The 19,315-nt window shown below is 37.1% G+C and overlaps 1 protein-coding gene across 2 annotated transcripts in view; it reads left to right on the top strand.

The window, feature by feature from the left end:
• The window catches only part of aldh1l1 (aldehyde dehydrogenase 1 family, member L1), a 61,965-nt gene extending 49,819 nt beyond the window's left edge, over positions 1 to 12,146 (top strand). The window contains exons 12-23 of one of the 2 annotated variants that reach the window (XM_028446277.1): positions 531 to 658; positions 1,091 to 1,241; positions 1,357 to 1,427; positions 2,419 to 2,524; positions 2,606 to 2,693; positions 2,775 to 2,868; positions 2,946 to 3,045; positions 3,231 to 3,329; positions 10,448 to 10,613; positions 10,696 to 10,801; positions 10,904 to 11,103; positions 11,389 to 12,146. In XM_028446277.1, coding sequence (XP_028302078.1) covers positions 531 to 658; positions 1,091 to 1,241; positions 1,357 to 1,427; positions 2,419 to 2,524; positions 2,606 to 2,693; positions 2,775 to 2,868; positions 2,946 to 3,045; positions 3,231 to 3,329; positions 10,448 to 10,613; positions 10,696 to 10,801; positions 10,904 to 11,103; positions 11,389 to 11,444 — 1,365 coding nt within the window. In that variant the 3' untranslated portion in view covers positions 11,445 to 12,146. Of the gene's footprint in view, positions 1 to 530; positions 659 to 1,090; positions 1,242 to 1,356; positions 1,428 to 2,418; positions 2,525 to 2,605; positions 2,694 to 2,774; positions 2,869 to 2,945; positions 3,046 to 3,230; positions 3,330 to 10,447; positions 10,614 to 10,695; positions 10,802 to 10,903; positions 11,104 to 11,388 lie in introns of those variants that run through there. The other variant, XM_028446278.1, reaches the window with a different exon arrangement.
• Positions 12,147 to 19,315: the final 7,169 nt, after the last annotated feature.

Below are 19,315 nucleotides of genomic sequence, written 5' to 3' on the forward strand. Positions count from 1 at the left end.
CGCATTGAGTGAAATTTGTTTCAGAAAGTGTCTATTTGTACAGTTGGTACGGTTACCGAAGTACACATACGTAGCATCTTAGGGTTAGGTTTGGAATTAGGTTTAGGTTTAGGGTAAGGTTTAGTCTTAGTCGTGCAACCTAAACTGACCAATGACTGACCTATCACGTGACCTAAACTGGCCAAATAGAGGCGCTGCGTACCAATAGAATGTTGGTATATTGATAGGGCAACTGTACTGATAGCCACTGCATTTGTTTGAAATGTGCTTACATAGGCACACTTTTATAAATGATAGCACACACCAAGGCCTCTGCCTAAGGAGGATCAGCCATGTTTTGACTACGGCAATCAGCAACTGAAGGGTCTCAGAAAAGGCTTAGAGACTTTATTTACCTAACTTACTTTTACAAATTAACAAATGTAAAAACATTTAAGTTCACTCTATTTTGGTAGTCACATAAACTCTTGGTTGAAGCTTTATTATAGTTTAAAAACTGCAGTAATATGGTTTTCTTGTCTTTCCTTCAGGCTCTATGTGATGTTTCATTAGCACAAAAAAGTGACGTAGACAAGGCTGTGGCTGCTGCAAAGGAGGCTTTTGAAGATGGAGAGTGGGGAAAGATGAACCCGAGAGATAGAGGCAGACTCATCTACAAGTTAGTGCAAAAAGATACATTGTGTGTGTAAAATGAAGAACATCTAAAACCTAACATTTTGGTTTAAAACTACATGTTCTTTTGATTATTTATTTTATTTTATTCTGTCCCTTGAATCCCATTTCAATTTAAATGCAATTTACTGTCCTTCTGTCAGTCATTAGAGATAAAATATTATTGTATTCAATTTTAATGTAGTTTAAACCATTGAGTACATTTGAAATATATTTTATTATAATAAGATATTTATCAAAACAATAAAAAAATTGAGTACATTGCACATTAAAAAGGGTCAACACAATACTGCCAAGTTTTAACTAATGATTACCTGCTTCCCTGTCTATTTTTACTTAAAATCCCAATTCTCCTGCAATTTTTCAGTTTTTAATCAAGGGTCATATAATACATATTGTCTGATTTACCACTACAAAGGCTAGCTGATTTGATGGAAGAACACCAGGAGGAGCTTGCCACTATTGAAACAATTGATTCTGGAGCTGTTTATACTTTGGCATTGAAGACTCATGTTGGAATGTCCATTCAGACCTTCCGTTACTTTGCTGGCTGGTGTGACAAGATCCAGGTGAGGTGATAAATAAGAAAGCATTGGTTCCTATTTGTCACTTACACAGCTAAAAAAGCTTTGATACATGAATAAAACTTACCAGTACTTGTTATATGATGTAATTGTTCTACAGGGCAGCACTATTCCGATCAACCAGGCCAGACCAAATCGTAACCTGACATTTACAAAGAAGGAACCCATAGGGTAAAAACACATCTATTTCAACAGTTGTTGTTGGTATAATGTTTGAATCAATGATGAGTGCATGAGCCAGTACATTAGAATTGTATGTTGTACTTAAAACTGCAGTATGTAGAATCCTATCCTAACCTAGCTCCGTTTCAAAACCAAAACCAAAATTTAGCCTCCCTTGATACCCACCGGTATCTTTTGTGAACGCTCTTAGCAACTTCTTTCTCAATAGAGACTAGTGACAAATATATAGACTGGATCTTGTGTAATTAGAGAGGTTTCTGATGTTTCGGAGACTCTGACATGAATACTCGTATAATTGTAGTTACTGACCAGAGCAGCGGCTCAGCTCTTCCCCGCCAGAGAGCTCACAGTCGGATGTGTTCTCAGCTGCCAGGTTTACACGCAATTTATCCCATCTGGTATCACTCTCTCTCTGACACCAGTATGTCGGGCGGATCCTGCGCAGTCACAGGGATTCACGAGGAGGCAATGCGGTCGGTTCCTCCCGAGTGGTTTGTGCCTTTAAAGTGTTGCTTCTTTACTTCGGTCTGCCTTTCCCTCCTTGATTTGCCGTGAAACTGCTGTGCTTAACACTGTGATGGAAACTTCTGCTGGACGTCCGCCATTGGACTTGGTACGTGAATGCGCCTGACTTCAGTCAAGCAGCCAATAGTAATGCCCAAAATAGCCAATGGAGCACACACGATTATAGAAAGATCTTTGATTGGCTGAAATCCAGGATCACGTTCCTGAATTTCTAAAGCTAATTTACAGGGCCAGGAGAAGGAGAAGAGATTCACTGTCCACTCGGAACACTTTGGATTACAATATACTCAAAGATGATGATGGTTTTTGAACAGATTATGCCAAAAAAAACTTACATACTGCTGCTTAATTGTAAGTTAAAAAAGTACAAATTCCCATTGCTTACCACATTATTCATGTATCGCGATACAAACAATTTTAAGTTGAACAAAGAAATATCTTGCTTTTCCCTCAGAGTTTGTGCAATTATAATTCCCTGGAACTACCCTTTGATGATGCTTGCCTGGAAGACAGCTGCTTGTCTGGCAGCTGGAAACACTGTGGTCCTCAAACCTGCACAGGTTACATCTAAATAATTACTTAATATACTTACAATATTAAAATATTTCAACATTCTTTAATGTATGGTAATGTTTTTTTAGGTTACTCCACTGACTGCATTGAAGTTTGCAGAGTTATCAGCAAGAGCAGGAATACCTAAAGGTGTTGTCAACATTCTACCTGGATCAGGTTAGGAAAAAAATCTATGCACAAACACTGTATAAACTGTTATGTGACTTGATTTAATTTATGTTACGGTTCTTGTTAAAGGTGCCGTGGTTGGTCAACATCTCTCTGACCATCCTGATGTCCGTAAACTTGGCTTTACGGGCTCCACTGAAATTGGTAAACACATTATGAAAAGGTATAGACTTCAGCCTATTTACAAAATTACAAAATTGCATATCAGTGTACATTACTAGTAATGTTTATATTTTTAAGCTGTGCAGTCAGTAATGTAAAGAAAGTCTCCCTGGAACTTGGAGGAAAATCCCCACTGATCATCTTCAGCGATTGTGACATAGACAAAGCTGTGCGCATGGTAGGTGCAGAGAAGGTTTTTTTTCTTCTTTTAAATATTGTAGATTAAGAAAATATAAATTGTACTTCTGGGTAAATCAAAATGTCTCTAAGTTGTGATATCACAATTTTTTTTTTTAAATTTAATTTATTGACTTCATCTGCTGTTTATTTGCAGAAACTATTATGCTGTTTTCTGTTTTTCAGGGGATCAGCTCAGTGTTTTTCAACAAGGGAGAGAATTGCATTGCAGCTGGCAGAATCTTTGTTGAAGACTCCATTCATGACCAGTTTGTGAAAAGAGTTGTATGTCACATCACACTTCATCACCATTTGCATTACTTATGTATTGAAAGTAAAAAAAAAAAAGCAGAATGTTTATCATAATAATTTGAAATAAGGAAACACTGATGCACAATTGGTTGCATGTTTACAGTTGTAGAGGAATTAGGTATTTGTAATGAATTTACAGTATGTGTTCAACATATATAATTACTTAAATTGTAGTGAGATTACTCACTTATTACTACTTATTGAAAAGTAACTTCACTACTTATTACTATAATTTTCCATTTCTTAATTTAACCAGTTCATCTGTAGCTTTTTATGTTCTCTTTTTACTGTAACAACTAGGCTGCTGCTGCTGAGTCAGCTCAATCACCTGAAGCTCATCTTTTACCGTCCCCTGTTTGAAAATCTGTGTTTTTTTTAATGTTCCTTTGTGACTTCCAGTGGCTGAGCTAGTTTTGGGATGAGGGCTGTACTTGTGTGTGTGTGTGTGTGTGTGTGTGTGTGTGTGTGTGTGTGTGTGTGTGTGTGTGTGTGTGTGTGTGTGTGTGTGTGTGCGTGTGTGTGTGTAGAGCCAAGTGAGAGAGGGTTGATCACTTCGTCTGTTGTCTGTTGTATGTTTACAGCACTTAATAACATCCTAGCCTAACACCGAGCACCAGTTTGAGGAGCAGTGAGAAATCAGTCTCACAAGCATTACTTTTGAAAAATGTTGCATAACAGCTGGGAATATTTTGACCAGACTTTGCTATGCTATTTTGTGTTTCCACTGGCGGTATTGCCTCTACTTGGCTTGTCTCTACTCCCGTTTCCACTGGGAAAAAGTGTTTCTTCTGTTGTACCTGGTGCTGCCTTTTTTAGTACCTTGTTAGTTGGGGTTCCAAAAAAAGCAGCCCTGGTCTAAAAATGTGACGTAGGCACAAAGCAGACACTGGCCATGGTTATATGTGTTTTTTTTTCGGAATTAGTTATAGTTAATTAAATTATTTGTATTTAAAGTGATTTGTGTTTACATGGAAATAGTCATTCCCAAATTGAGGTTTACATGGAACACTGGTGTATTCTGCTTCATTCAATTCCACTTTAGGTCTGGGGGTTGGTAAGGGTTCTGTTTTATTTATTTTATTTTTATTTATTCAGTTTATTTCCGACTTGGTTACATTCACTTTTTTTTTTTTACATTTTTTTTATTTTTTATTTTGTACATGCCGAAAAAGGAGACGAGAGAAGCAGTTTGCTTATCTGGGTCCCGTCCCCTGTTTTACCATCGCAAATTTACATGGGTAAACATGTCTCTCTGGTTAAACATTCTTGAGTTGTTCTGAACAGTCCTTTTTTGTGTATTCTCATCTGTAGTCAGTGTTGTTTTTTTTTTTTTTTTTTTCATTCCTCTTCCTCTTTATCGTTGTTCGTGTTGGCCTTGTTCCCTGCCAGACGTTGTTTGCATTCCTCCAGTTCAAGAATAGTTCCTCTTTCGAAGGTGTTTGGAAGGTTTTTCCCTTTTCATCCATAATGTCACCACTCGCGAATGTCTCTTTTGGACACACAAGTTTGCAGCTTGTTTTGTCTCTACCTCAAGGTTAATCCAGCTGTTGTTAGTTCTATTGGCAGTGTTGTATTTTCCACTGTTAGATTTAACTTGTATAAACACATTATTATATCTTAGTTCATAAGCAAGGTAGTAATTTCATTGTACAGGAAAACGTGTTTCTAACTGCACATATGACAATAAACACTTTGAATTTAAATTTAATGTAATCCTTAATCACCCCACCACCTAGCAATTGAAATGAATAAATGACAGACCTTTTTTACTCTTGGTTTCCACATTTAATTCAGTCTCCGTAAAATAATCACAGTCTGAGTTTTGTTTCCAGTGTTTACCATCAGTAATGTTGTTGTTTAGGTGGATCCTTTGTATTTTCCCAAGTCTTCCATCGTTTTGATGAGGATTGGTTTTCCGTTCTCTTCTCCCAGTGGTTTGATGTAAATCCTGCAGTTCCTTGTCCACGTCTTTAAAATCTTTCCTCCTTTTTTTATTGGCGTGCCTTCCATGCGATGCTTGCATTTTTTTTTTGTCAGGATTTCATTAATAAAAACCTTCGTTTCCTTCAGCTTTATTCCTTGCTTCAGTAGTTCTCCTTTGAATTTCATATTCGTGAAGGTTATTTTTACAGCTCTGTTATCATTTTTCTTTGGCAGGAGAAGGCAGGAGTTGATGTTGTCAGGGTTCAGGACAATGTCCTTTGACTCCAGGTAGTCAATGACCTGTTGTTCAATCGATTTTGTTTCTTCGTCACTCGCGTAACTCCTGGGTTTTATCTTTAGGCCTGTGATGATGACATCTTTCTCTCTTTCCTTTTGTTTCAGCTGTTCAACCCTGGCGTTCAACAATTTTATCTCTTCAGCATTTCTTTCATTCTTTTCTTTCAGTACCTTTGCTTCACTTTGTAGGTTTTCCAGTGAGTTTTCCAGCGTCTTTTCCAACGACTTTATCTCGGCAGATAGGTTTTGTAGACCCTCGCGTATCATCTCCTTGACCTCTTCCAAACCCGAATTGGGTTCTGAAGGGCCTCCCTGCGGTTTTTTCACCATTTTCCTTCAGTCTTGGGCCCAATTTTTCAGGCTGTTCAGCTGTAGCCAGCTGTAGCCAGCTGTAGCCAAGGTCGTGTTATCGGAGCGAATGAAAACACGTCTGCTCTCTCCAAAGACCAGAAACACTTTTTGACAGGGGGAGAATGAGATGTCTCACGTCTATCGGGAAAAACACACAATAAACCTTTTATTTTTGCCTACAACACAGAAGACCACACATAATAATTGTTTTCATCTTTATTTTGATTGGAATTTTGAAGTAGCAGCTCGATAATAACAGGATAGGAACTAATCACTGGTAAGAAAAGCTCATTAAAACTCTGTAAAACTATAACCAGGAAAAAATAGTCTCTCCCTGGTAAAGATAGTAGCTCTAACAACTGGTACAATGATAAACTTGGTGATATTACAGCCTGTGCATGCAGTACGGGGACGCATTTACTCTGTTTCCGGGTCTTAGTATCACCCGTCCGATGAAACCTGCTCTGTTTGCCAATTTCCGTGTGTGTAATAAGTCCATGTGACCGTGTGAATGCCCACGTTTATGCTTCCGTCCATCCACTCTTTTCATTATATTCATGTCTTTTAAGGCTCTTATTAAATAAATAGTTTCGGTTCTACTCCATCTTAGATTATGTAGTCATCGGCACATCATGTCTACGGGCGACCGTGGCTCAGGTGGTAGTGGGTCGTCTTCTGATCGAGAGGTTGGGGGTTCGATCCCAGTACCTGACTATGTGTCGAAGTGTCCTTGGGCAAGACACTGAACCCTAAGTTGCTCCCAGTGGTCGACTAGCGCCTTGCATGGCAGTCCTGTCCCACTGGTGTGTGAATGTGAGAGTGATTGGGTGAATGAGCTGATGTGTAAAGCGCTTTGAGACTGCTTCAGTGTGGTGATAAAGCGCTATATAAAATCAAGTCAATTTACCATTTACACTGACCGGGAGCATCTGACGGTGGGGGTTCACAGCCTTCATTGTCAGGATTGGCTGGCGTTAAAGAGGCTCTGCGTCTGACAGCGAACGAATCGGTGATGGCAGTGGGGGAGCCTCCATGGTCATCTTTTGTCGCTGGCTGAATGGCTGTACAAAGGACCAGATTGCTCTGTACTGCTGCTCTGAGAAGTTTGTGATGGGCCATGGAGGATTTGGACCGATGAGAATTCGTTCCCACCAGTGGTGGAAGCGTTTTCCTGGTGGTTGTTTCAGTCGGCTCAATTAGACCAAGTTTGTCTCCATTTTCAAAATGATTATGGCGAGCAAGCGGAGGAGGGACGCCATTTCCTGCCCGTAACGGCTGGCGCGGTGTGGAACAGGGCAGCCTTGAACCTGGATTCTCTCAGGGAACTGTATCGTTGTCACATATACTATTAAAGAAGGACGACAGCGCTATTGACTGTTGTACAACAGTGTCCGTGTACTTGATAAGTTGCTCATCTTTCTTTTTTAGTTTGTTAGAAAGGCGACGAATCTCTTCTGGTAGGTAATAAAATGTCTATCTGTGACGGTGGCTGATCATCAAACCAGCCTGATGCTGATAGTCAATCCTTTGGTGTGCTTGTGTGATTCCCCCTACCCCCTTGACAGCGTGACAGTGTTACTTTGAATAAATTGTTTTTGGGAGTCTCTTCTGCCATGTTATGAGTCAGTGTGGCTTAAATTGTAACTAAGTCTAAACTAAAGCAATATAATGTTTCACCTTCTCGGAGCGCTGAACTTATTTCAGGTTCAGAAGCGCTTAAGAGGAAAATAACTCAAGTCACCCGAAGAATCCGCATAAGGCCCGATTTGAATGGGAACTCCCACATTTCAGCGTCACTCCACCCAGAGTGCATAACTGGGAATAGAGCGCAGCCAAAAACAGCACTGCTGCGTGGCTTTTTTGACTTATGCACATGGGACAATAGACCTCATAGCGCCATAGAGAGAGGAAAGTAAGAAAAACTCAGATCATATCTAAGATAAAATTAGGAATAAAACAAAAACAGAGAGTCCATCACTTTCTAATCATTTTGATACCTTGTATGTGATGGGCAGTGTTGCGACCGTTACTTAAAAAAAGTAATTAGTTATAGTGACTCACTACTTGTTCCAAAAAGTAACTGAGTTAGTAATTGAATTACTCTATAATAAAAGTAACTCATTACCAGGGAAAGTAACTATTTGCGTTACTGTTAAAAAAAAATTCATTAAATTTGAATTGCTTGCAACGGATGCCGACAAAGTCTTCACTCCTGGATATAATGTACACTTCACATGCACGTTCTTGCCTTTGACCACAATTAATTTAAAGTAGCTTTTGTATCAACAACTTTTCATCTGACTGCTCCACGCTCGCCATCTCTGCTGCTTTATCCAATCTGCAGTGTGTGTATGTGTGTGCTGGCACATGTGTAAAAACACTGGCTCTGATTGGCTACCATGACACATGATGCCACCTAAGCCAATCATAATCACTCACCTTGTTTTTAACTCACCTCCTCACAACAGCTGAGTAAGAAGCCAGGGGTGCTTTCGGATAACAGTTTATTCAATCAATACATGTAACACACCGCATTTAACGTTCAGTAATGATAACAGTGTTGTAACGGTGTAAAAAGTAATTACTTAGCTTACCACGTCACTGAAAAAAAAAACACTGTTACATAACACCGTTATTTTAAACGCCGTTATTCCAAACACTTGTGATGGGTATTCTCAACTATTAACTAAAAGAGTGCATGCCACATGACTTTTTCTTACATTCATCTTATAATTTTATGTTGTTATTTATTTATCAGAGACGATTCAGTCAACATAGTTGCAATTAAAATTTGCAGCTGATGCAACGCATAAAGAGCTTCTAGCTAGTGCTAATTCACAGCTCATGTCTCATGGTTGGGCCTTAAATTTCTACACAATTTACAATAATAAAATACATTAATAAAACATTTGTATAAAACTTTTTCAATGACACACATACACATACATTCACACAGACTCAGTGCTATTTACAATTGGGTACAGCTTTGGTTTGTTTTCACCCAATACTTAACCCTAAGTGAACATTTTAAACTCAGATATAAGTATAAGTAATTAATTTATAAAGCGCTTTTTGCAGATAAAATCACAAAGTCCTGTACAGAGCTGTGCTGAAAATACAAGTGCAACATCATAATAGAATAATAAAACATGGGTACACATACATCATAAGAGCAGCATCATAAAGGATAAAAAAAAAAAAAAAACTTTTAAAATCCAGTTAACTAAAAGCCTTGCTGAAAAACAAAGTCTTCAACAAGTGTCCACACAGATAAGGTTTTAAGTTCTGTGGGTAATGAGTTCCACTGCTTCGGACCTGAGTACGAAATGGCAGACTGACCAAATGAGTGGCTTATTCCCATGCTGTCATGCAGAATGATATATGTGAGAATATCATCGCGTACATGTTTAGGAGGGTGGCCTGGTTTGGAATGTAATGTCTAATTAACTTAAAACAATTTAGATTACTTTGCATTGTTCTTGAAATTTTTGTTTATCAAACTTTAGTTGGGAGTCAAGAACCAATACAAGCTATTTATATTTGGTCACAGATTGTATATTTTTATTTTGCAAATGCATTTTGAAACTTTGGTCTGTGTTTTATTTTCTGATTAAAAAAAGCACATTTTTGTCATTTTTAGCACCAACTGGTTTTGATTGAGCCACTGACTCACCTCAGCCATACATGCAGATAGAACCTCCGCTGCCTGCTCCGGTGACTTGGCGGGTGTGTAGAAAACGGCATAATCCGCATAAGGTTGGCAATGGGCACCGGAGCTGGTTAAGAGCAGGTCATTTATAAAGGGACTAAAGAGCAATTGATTTTGCAGAGTTGACTTGTGGTAATAAACATGATTTGTTTGAACAGTTTTGTTTTGTTTGGACAATTGAAATGATCCTGGGGGATAACACTGGAGCGATAAAGGGATTGAGCAACCAAAATGCGAGACTATGTTCAAGCGACTTATCAGGGACTGCAGTCGCTTTAGTCACATGTGAACTCACCTGAAGACGTTACCTGCCTTTCTCTGATTTGCTCTTGTTTAGAATGATGTATTAAAGGTACAGCAGGACTGGGTCAACCCATATGAGGATCAACAGAAACATTATCATGATCATAAATCATGAGCTGACAGGAGAGAAAAAAGTAATTAACAACTAGGGCATTCATAGAAATGTAGTGGAGTAGAAAGTACAACATTTGTCAAATGTAGGAATGCTACTTGGAAAGTATTCCCAAAAAATTATCCTCAAGTAAAGTACAGATACTCACTAAAGTACAGTACTTAAGTAAATGTACTTTATGATCGTCCACCACTGCCAATAACAACATCCACTTACACTAAAACCTGGTTTAAAGATAACTAATATAAAACATAACAGACAACTGCAAACCTATTTTTTTAAGTGGAGAACTATCCCAAAAGTGTACTCGCTATTTAATAATAAAAAACATCTTAGCTTGTCTTACTGTGGGATTCTCCTCATCCTTTACAAAAAGCTCTGATGTAATAATTTCAGGTGGAAGAAGTTGAGAAGATGAAAATTGGTGATCCACTAGACCGCTCTACAGACCATGGCCCTCAAAATCACAAAACCCACCTAGAAAAACTACTGGAGTATTGTCAAATCGCTAACATGGAGGGAGCCACACTGGTTTATGGTGGGAAACAGGTCCAGAGACCAGGTAAATAGTCAGAAGTTCTGAAATGTATCATTGTGCAACTGTGAACTAAAAGGAAATGGTAAATTGTGCATTCTGCCTTCAGGTTTTTTCTTTGAGCCAACAGTCTTCACTGATGTGCAGGACCACATGTACATTGCCAAAGAGGAGTCTTTTGGCCCCATCATGATAATTTCAAAATTCAGAAGTGGGTAAGTTAATAAAAGAAGTGTACTCCTCTTTTTTGTCATACATGTTTATAATGTTGAGACAGATTTTATTCTGTTTTCTTTTCCTCACCTTCTTACAATCAGGGATGTGGATGATGTCTTAAGGAGAGCCAATGCTACAGAGTACGGCCTTGCATCAGGTGTTTTCACCCAAGACATCAGCAAAGCCCTGTACGTCAGTGAAAGGCTCAATGCTGGGACTGTTTTTGTCAACACTTACAACAAGACTGATGTGGCTTCACCTTTTGGGGGCTTCAAACAATCAGGATTTGGTAAAGACTTGGGTAAGACTGTGTTGCCTTTTAAAATGTATTGTGTTTGTTCTTTACTAAACAAAAGGTGTGATTGTTTATTATATCCTATACAAGTATAGATAACAATTAGGATAATGTATCATGGGATTCTGCCCAAAGATAAACCTCCTTCTGACATATAAAATGTCAAATGATAATTTTCTAATGACTGTTTTTCCACATTTATCTCAAGTAAAACTTGGCAATGATATCTAAGAAGCAGGGTGTTGGGCCCTATTAACAAACTTACTCTTTGTTTATATGTGACCCCAACAGGACAAGAGGCTCTTAATGAATACCTGAGGATAAAGGCCGTAACCATCGAGTATTAAATTCTGCAGAGAGAGACATGATCTATATAGATGAACATGTGATTCTACTGAATTTGTGCCTGAACAATAGTAACTATTTCACACAAAATTACTGAAGCTTGCTAGCTGTTATATCTTTTGGGAATAAAATGTGAAACTTCTTGAATGGCGTAATTGAAAAATATCATATGTAGGAGGGTAATAATAATATGCTTGAATATTAATCAGTACTCAGGGAGCCAACCTATGTAAACTCATATTACTCGCTTATGGACTTCATGTAATTATTAACAATTTAATGTATCTCTTTTGGATACTTTTATGATGGTTCAGCGGCCTTCGATTAAACAGATGAATTATAATTGAGGTGGTAGAAGTTGAGAAGATGAAAATTTGTGATCCACTAGACCGCTCTACAGACCATGGCCCTCAAAATCACAAAACCCACCTAGAAAAGACTACTGGAGTATTGTCAAATCGCTAACATGGAGGGAGTCACACTGGTTTATGGTGGGAAACAGGTCCAGAGACCAGGTAATTTAGGAATTTGTTACAAATGATGATTAATTGAACAAAATGATGTGAAGATTATTGTCCTTTTAATTACACAATACAGTATATAGACTTATGTACACAAGCAGTAGGTGTAAAAATTGGATGTTTAATAATGCAGTTAATGTGTCAATGATGGTGCATAAAGTGGAATAAAAAAGATTTAACAAATCCATTGCCCACTTGAGATTCATTTGCTTCATATGTGGCCTCTGAGCAAAAATTTGTTTGACAGTCCCTCTCAAATTTGGTATTGAAAAAATGACTGGTTTCTGGTAAACTTTGTTCAAAAAAGTAAACATTTGTAAATGGTGAGGATTGCTTGAGACAACACGAAGACCAACTACTAACCTAAAATGATGGAAGCTCTAAATAATTATCAATGGTTGGCTCAAAGCACTTTAAATTGTTGTGCATTATTGTTTTCCAGTGGTCCCCCTTCCAACCAACCAGGCCCAGCCTGCTTAGCTTCCAAGATCTGACAAGATCAGGCTATGACAGGCAGGTATGGACAGGTATAGAGCATGTTTGCAGGCTAGCCTGTGTTGTGCACTTTAACTTTTACACTTTGATAAATAAAAAGTATAAGATGACTTTAACTTTTTATAGTGACAATTAACTTCTATTCCTAAACACCAAAAAATGGCCCTGGCATTTGTGGCCATAGTGGTCCACCCCCACACAATATGCAAAAGCACAAAACAGTGCACATTGTATTATTTCAAAAATTAAAACAAGGTAGACCAGCCTATATGGAAGAGAGTAACCAATAAAAAGTTTTATATGCTGTTTCAAGACTATAAATTTGCTTATCTTGGGAGAGCTAACCACAGTGTCATAATTCCCATCTTGAATGGAAAGTGGATGTCAAAGAAACACTGCTACAGATGTCTTTTCAGCGATCCACGGTAAGACCATGTCACGGCAAATTTGCGGTTGACCTCATTTGGAGACATGATTTATTGCTCTGGTTGAATGATGGAGTCCAGTCGAGGCATTGATGATTTTATAAAAAAGATTTATTATAAAATTAAATAAAAAGGAGTAAAAAAGAAGCTTCCATCCTGTAGAATGAAAGGCAGGCCCCAACAAGGATGGTCAAAAGGCTCCTGGCAGAGCAAAAAGCAAGACCCACTAACTAACAGTTTCACAGCTTAAGCTTTTATACAGATAACAGAAAAAGTTCCACCCTGAGGTGAGTAGAAGGAGGGAGTCAGATGCCCAACAGTGGAAAAGAGTTTGGCCTTCAGCAGAGACTGTGTTGCACTGTGGATACAATACGATCTGTACTGTTTAATCTAACATGACTCAGCTGTTCAAAAGTGCAAAGAGTAATGCAGTCATCATGTATTAAAACATGACAAATTGTACACCTGAACACACATTTGACGATATGATGATGAATATAATGATTGCCATAACAACCATTTATCTATGTAAAATGATAATATAATTTATAGATAAATTCAATTCTATCTCTCTCACACACACACACACACACACACACACACACACACACACACACACACACACACACACACACACACACACACACACACACAATGGTGACCATCTCCAAACCAGCAAAGACAAGGTTGTAAACAAAACTCTATAGACTCATGTTATTATGCATGTATTGAGTTTGACTGAATACAATGAGTCTTGTTGTAATTTACTAAGTTGAGTGTTTGTACACTTTAACCTAAAATTTCCTCAAATATTATTAAGGGAAGATGTGTCTCTATTAATATTTAATTGTATTAATTCAAACAGTTTTCTAACCTTTTCTTACTCTTTTCTGTTTTACAGTTTTTCTCAATTGCTAAGACACATTTCTTGAAACCTGCTCTCCTTTTCTCTAAACTGTGAACACAAAACACAATTTCCAAAACCCCTGGCATGCCGTATCCAGGCTTGCCAGATTGACGTTTTTTCAATCTAGAGGTCCAGTGGGGTTTTACGGATGGGCGGGACTTACCAGCTCTATAGTATGTCATACAGTAATTGCTGTCAACATTTACATACTGTACTATAATGTCAAAAAAAAGGTATTTACCTGTTCTCGTCTCTAAATCTTCGGATTATGGTGGACACAGTGAATCTACTGATGTTTGGTTGTAAACTTTGTCCAGCCTCCCTCATGCTCATACCATGGACAAGAACATGGTCAATCACAGTAGCTCTGATTTCATCAGATATTACTGTTCTTTGTCTTCGCTGACCACCTCGCCCTCCTCTCACACGAACTCTTCCTCTCAGATTTCTATCCATTGTAGGGCCTCACAAACCAGTGCTCTTCCCTTACATCATTAGCCACAAGTGTGATCAGTTTTGAGTTGTTGTGTTCAAGTGGTGACACCAGTGCTTTAATTGTGTTTGACTTTTGTCACCTGTGCTCACCATTATGCAGCACGGGTGCATCACAATGAAAATGTGTTGGCAAGTTGTGTCTAAACAGGTGAAAAGTGTTTATGGTTTTTCCAAAAGAGTGATTGTTTCAATCAGTGGGTTCAGGCAACTGAGCATTTGGTTCAGACAATAGGGTTTAGTGTTTTAGCAATTGAGAAAAACTGTAATGTATTATTATTATTATTATTACAAACATTCCAAAACATTTTTATTGATAATTCCACAAGCTATCATCATCTAGAAAAGGGGTCTGCAACTTGCGGATCTGGAGCCTCATGTGACTCTTTGACTCTTTTGCAATGGCTCCCTATAGTTTTAAAAAAACAATTGAAATAAATAGTTATTTTTGTACAGAGGCTATTAATGATGATTAATGACAAATATAATCAAGATATACTGTAACAATTTGTTAACATAAAAATAAATCACGCTGTGCAATGACTCAGCACCTTCCTACTTCACCTTCTGCAATATCTACAGACCACCAACTTTCCTGCACCTGTGGCTAACCTTAAGTTTTAAATCTCTGGTAAAATAACTAAACCAACAAAAACACTATTCTGTAAGTAAATAGAGATTTTAATTGTGTGGGGACAGATTAATTTAACCACCGGTTAAATATGTATGCTTTATGTGTGGCAAGAAATGAGCAATTAGCATCTGTTGATCACATGATCATGCATTATCAAATTCAAGTTACTTTTTGTAGCCTTTCAAACACATTAACTAAAAAAATCTTCTTTATATGACATTGTGTTCATGTAAACTGAGATTCGCAAGAATTTCAAGGTGTCGGACAGTTTTAATTCTTGACGTTTATTTATTTTATTTTATTTAAAACTGTTTTTAGGTTGACATTTACATAATCAATATAAATCAAATCAAATTAAATCAAACATCATTCTATATAATTTTAACTGTATAGAATTTTAATACACTATTGTCTTCATTGAGAAGGTATTTTTTCAGCTCCAGGAGGACTTTAACCCAGGTGAGATGAGGCGAAATGGTTCCTTTGAGAGTGAAGGTTGCAGACCCCTGATCTACACACTGCAGAAAGTTTTTCTGACTGCTTGGATTTTAGCTCCTCTGCCAATAAATATCCTTTCCCCCTATTTTTTCTTATTACACTTTCATCCAATTTTTGTCTTTTCTTAAACTTTCTTTTTGTCATTTCCTTCAAATAAGGTACCATTTGTACAATATGTACCTTTCTTTTTCAATAAATATATAGTTTCCTTTTTCCTCTATATTTTGCCTCTTTTTGTTACACATTTTTGCCATTTTCAGAATCATAATCAGATGTACTTTATTTATCCCAGGGGGAAAATTACTTGTGTTACAGCCACTCAGAAAATGCAATATTGTAGTTTTCTATATTGCCAAAATAGAAAACTTAATATATCTTCAATCTTGATATCAGAATCAACTTTATTGGCCATGTAATGTATGTTACACACACGAGGAATTTGACTTGGTGAACTGTGCTCTCTCAAATAATGTAAACATTAAATAATAACAATCAATTAGAAAAAATAGAAACATAAATATTAACAGTAGTTAGACTACTATGTGCAAAACTAAATAAAATATTATAGCAAGATAACAATAACAAGATACGATAATAATAATAATAATAATAATAATAATAATAATAATAATAATAATAATAATAATAATAATAATAATAATAAAAACAAGATTAGTGCAGTGCAGTAGTGCAGTGATGAGTAGTGCAGGTGAACATTTACAGGTAAATTAAATAGTATACGTTTATGTACATGAACATTCTCAGTTACAGTTTGTTCCAGGTCTATCACCCAGCTCTAATTCCTACATTATAAAACAGCCTAAATGATAACATAAAAGGGTATATGAAGCACAGTTGTTTATTTGATATATTTACACTTCATATACAAGTCAACACATTGCATATTTAATTTGAAATTGCTTTACTTTAAGTTAGACATTTACATTTTATTTTCATTACATATTTTCTTTTAATTTCTCATGCTCACTCATGTGGTTCTCTGGTATTCACTATTGACTGATAAACATTTGTTGCAGACTTTACATCCTTTAACACTTTTTGGAAGGAGTGATTTTGTGCAGAGCCGTATAGAGAGAAAGTTGCGACAACTCCGTTCACTCCAATGGTTAATTTTTTTTTTTTTTTTTACAGCAATGGTGGTTCATGGAGCAGTGAGCAGTTGACAATTGCAGCACAATGACGCTAGAGCGGATTAGACAGTTTGTGATGCACTTTTGAACGGTAAGACGTTGAAATAATCATATTAGATATTATTATTACTATTATCAGTGTATCTAAACCCATTAACGTGTGCATTAAAGCATGTAAGTGGATTATCCTCCGCTAAACTAGTAAATTAAGGGATTAATAGCCGATAACAGGTGAGGATATGATAACATTACTGGATAAAGTTAGCAACACACAGCTTTAATCATAGGTAAATTTTTATTAATGCCATTTCATCCAACAATGTGGAATTAGGTTGCTCCTGCTGACTTTGACTAACCTTTTCTTTCTCCTCTGGTTCGGTTGGGAAGCCATACATTTTCACACCTTTTTCGGAGCAATTGGAGCAGCACAGCAAACCATAGTGGTGACAAATGCAAGGACACAACTTATGAAAGGCACAGACAAACTGCATGACAAGTTATTATTGTTTCTGATTTTGTTAGACGTTTATTTAATGAATTCATCTTGGTACATGAGTGCATAGTAAAAATCTAATGTCTATTTTTAGTTATGTATAAACAATAAATATGTTTTCAATGTGCCCTGCCTGGATGTGGTGTGTTTTTTAATGATATATGAGAGTCAAAGATTACATTAGCCCTTAATTACTTTGGGATTACTGAAATGGAAGAAAATAAATTAGTATGCATTTTTAAACACCCTCCCTTCAAAATAGAAGCAGCACATCCTGTATGCAATACATATCAACACGGTTTTTAACCAAATTAATGTAGGCCTTAACTCCGTAAAAAATGCGAGTAAACTAGCTGTTTACACTAATCCTTAAAGCAAATTAGGAAAAAAAAACTATTTATGTAACTCCATAAATATATGTTTTATATACACATACATATGACAGTGTACTGTATAAATATTGTAAATCAATGCAATTATTGAAATAAATTACCGAAACAAAAATCCCAGTTATGTCAATGGATTTGAAATGCCCGCCAATAATTTCTGGAAAAAATTAAGTCTACATGAATCACGTGACGGTCAAGCATTTTGAACATCCGTATTTGCAACTCTCTTTTTATACGGCTCTGATTTTATGGAGCTTGTGATTAGCTGATTTTTCATGGTGACTTACTTTGTTCCTTCCCCCGTGGGAGACGCTAATATCTCAGTAACAAATCTTACAGTACATGTACTGTAACTGTGTCCCATCCTGCTGCTCTTTAGGTAGGTAAACTCCCTGTCCCATTTTCCAAGGTATTTACACGAGTTCTTTGTGTTTTTTGCCAGAACGTCTTCTTAAATCCATCCTTCTTACGTGTGTGTGTGTGTTTTGAGTTGAGCTTATTTGTCATTGCACGTGTTGCAGAGCAACACGTGCAATGACAAATACACTACTGTGTATTTTGAGTCATTTTCATATGTTTGTTGTTGTTTGGTGTATTTTTCTGTAATGTATGTTATTTGGAGTAATTTTGTGTGTAAGCCTTTTTTGTATATTTTTATGCATTTCTGTTGTCATTTTGTGTACTTTGTATATAGATATTGTTTAGTTTTTTGTTTTATTTTACTCATTTAGTATATTTTTTATTATAAATACTGTGTGTGTGTGTGTGTGTGTGTGTGTGTGTGTGTGTGTGTGTGTGCGGGTGCGTGTGTGTGTGTCTACATCCATCTCCTCTGTGCGTTATCTCTCACACGTCTTGCACATAATCCCACATAATCCGTTGCAGGTTGTTAAGAGAGATTCCGAAGTACCACGAAAAATAAACGTTTTGGAACACCAAAGTCGCAACTCTCTCTAAACGGCTCTGTGTGTGTGTGTATGTTTACATTGTAGCTCCTAGCATCTTTCTTCTTTGCACATAGAATAATGTAAGGAACACTCACCGCTGCGTAGAACAAACAATAATCATAGTAGAGCTGTGTTGTGGACCCATCCGCTCACAAAAACGTTACATTCCTCTGTCTGAAGAATCAGAATGTTTGTGATATAATTGGCTAACGACCGTCAGCACAGCCACCGCCATGAAGACAAAGGAGGAAGTGAAGTCCGTGACCCGAGATTTAAAGGAAGTTTGGAATCACGGGAATATTATTAAATAACCATGAAATATTAACTTAAATGACTTTTAGAAGTACAAAAAGGTTTTTAATATTGACCTTTTTTTTTTTAACCCAAACAAACTGCGACACGGTGACGTCATGAACCCGGAACTGGAAGTAGCGAGCTCAATACCGCGCTCCTACCAAGGGAGCCGTAATCTTAAAATTAACGTTTTGACCGTTTTGCCACACCAAATTACTCCAAAATAACAGTTCATCTGTTTCCCCATCAAAATGAATACTGGAAGTAATCTCAACTGTGGTCAAAATGGATGCCGGAAGTCGTCTCTCAACATATGGTACGCTAGCACCCCCTCACACTCTGTGGTCAAAAGCTGCCGTCCAGGAGTGAAATAAAATTAAAATAAACATTTGGAAATGACCAAATTACTCCAAAATAACAGATGCACAAACTCGGGGTATTTGGAAGCACACAGACCTTTCCGTCATTATAGTATAGATGTACAGTGCCCTTCAGAAGTATGGATTCATGTGGGAGCATAAGGGGTATATTTGTGGGTGCAATTTTCCTGGTTTAATTCTATGGGACATGTGCATGACTTCATCATCACTTTTATATTTTTTGTTTGGTGTATTTTTCTGTATCGTA

This window comes from Gouania willdenowi, chromosome 5 (genome assembly GCF_900634775.1).
Source record: "Gouania willdenowi chromosome 5, fGouWil2.1, whole genome shotgun sequence".
In the NCBI taxonomy this organism is placed as follows: Eukaryota; Metazoa; Chordata; class Actinopteri; order Blenniiformes; family Gobiesocidae; genus Gouania; species Gouania willdenowi.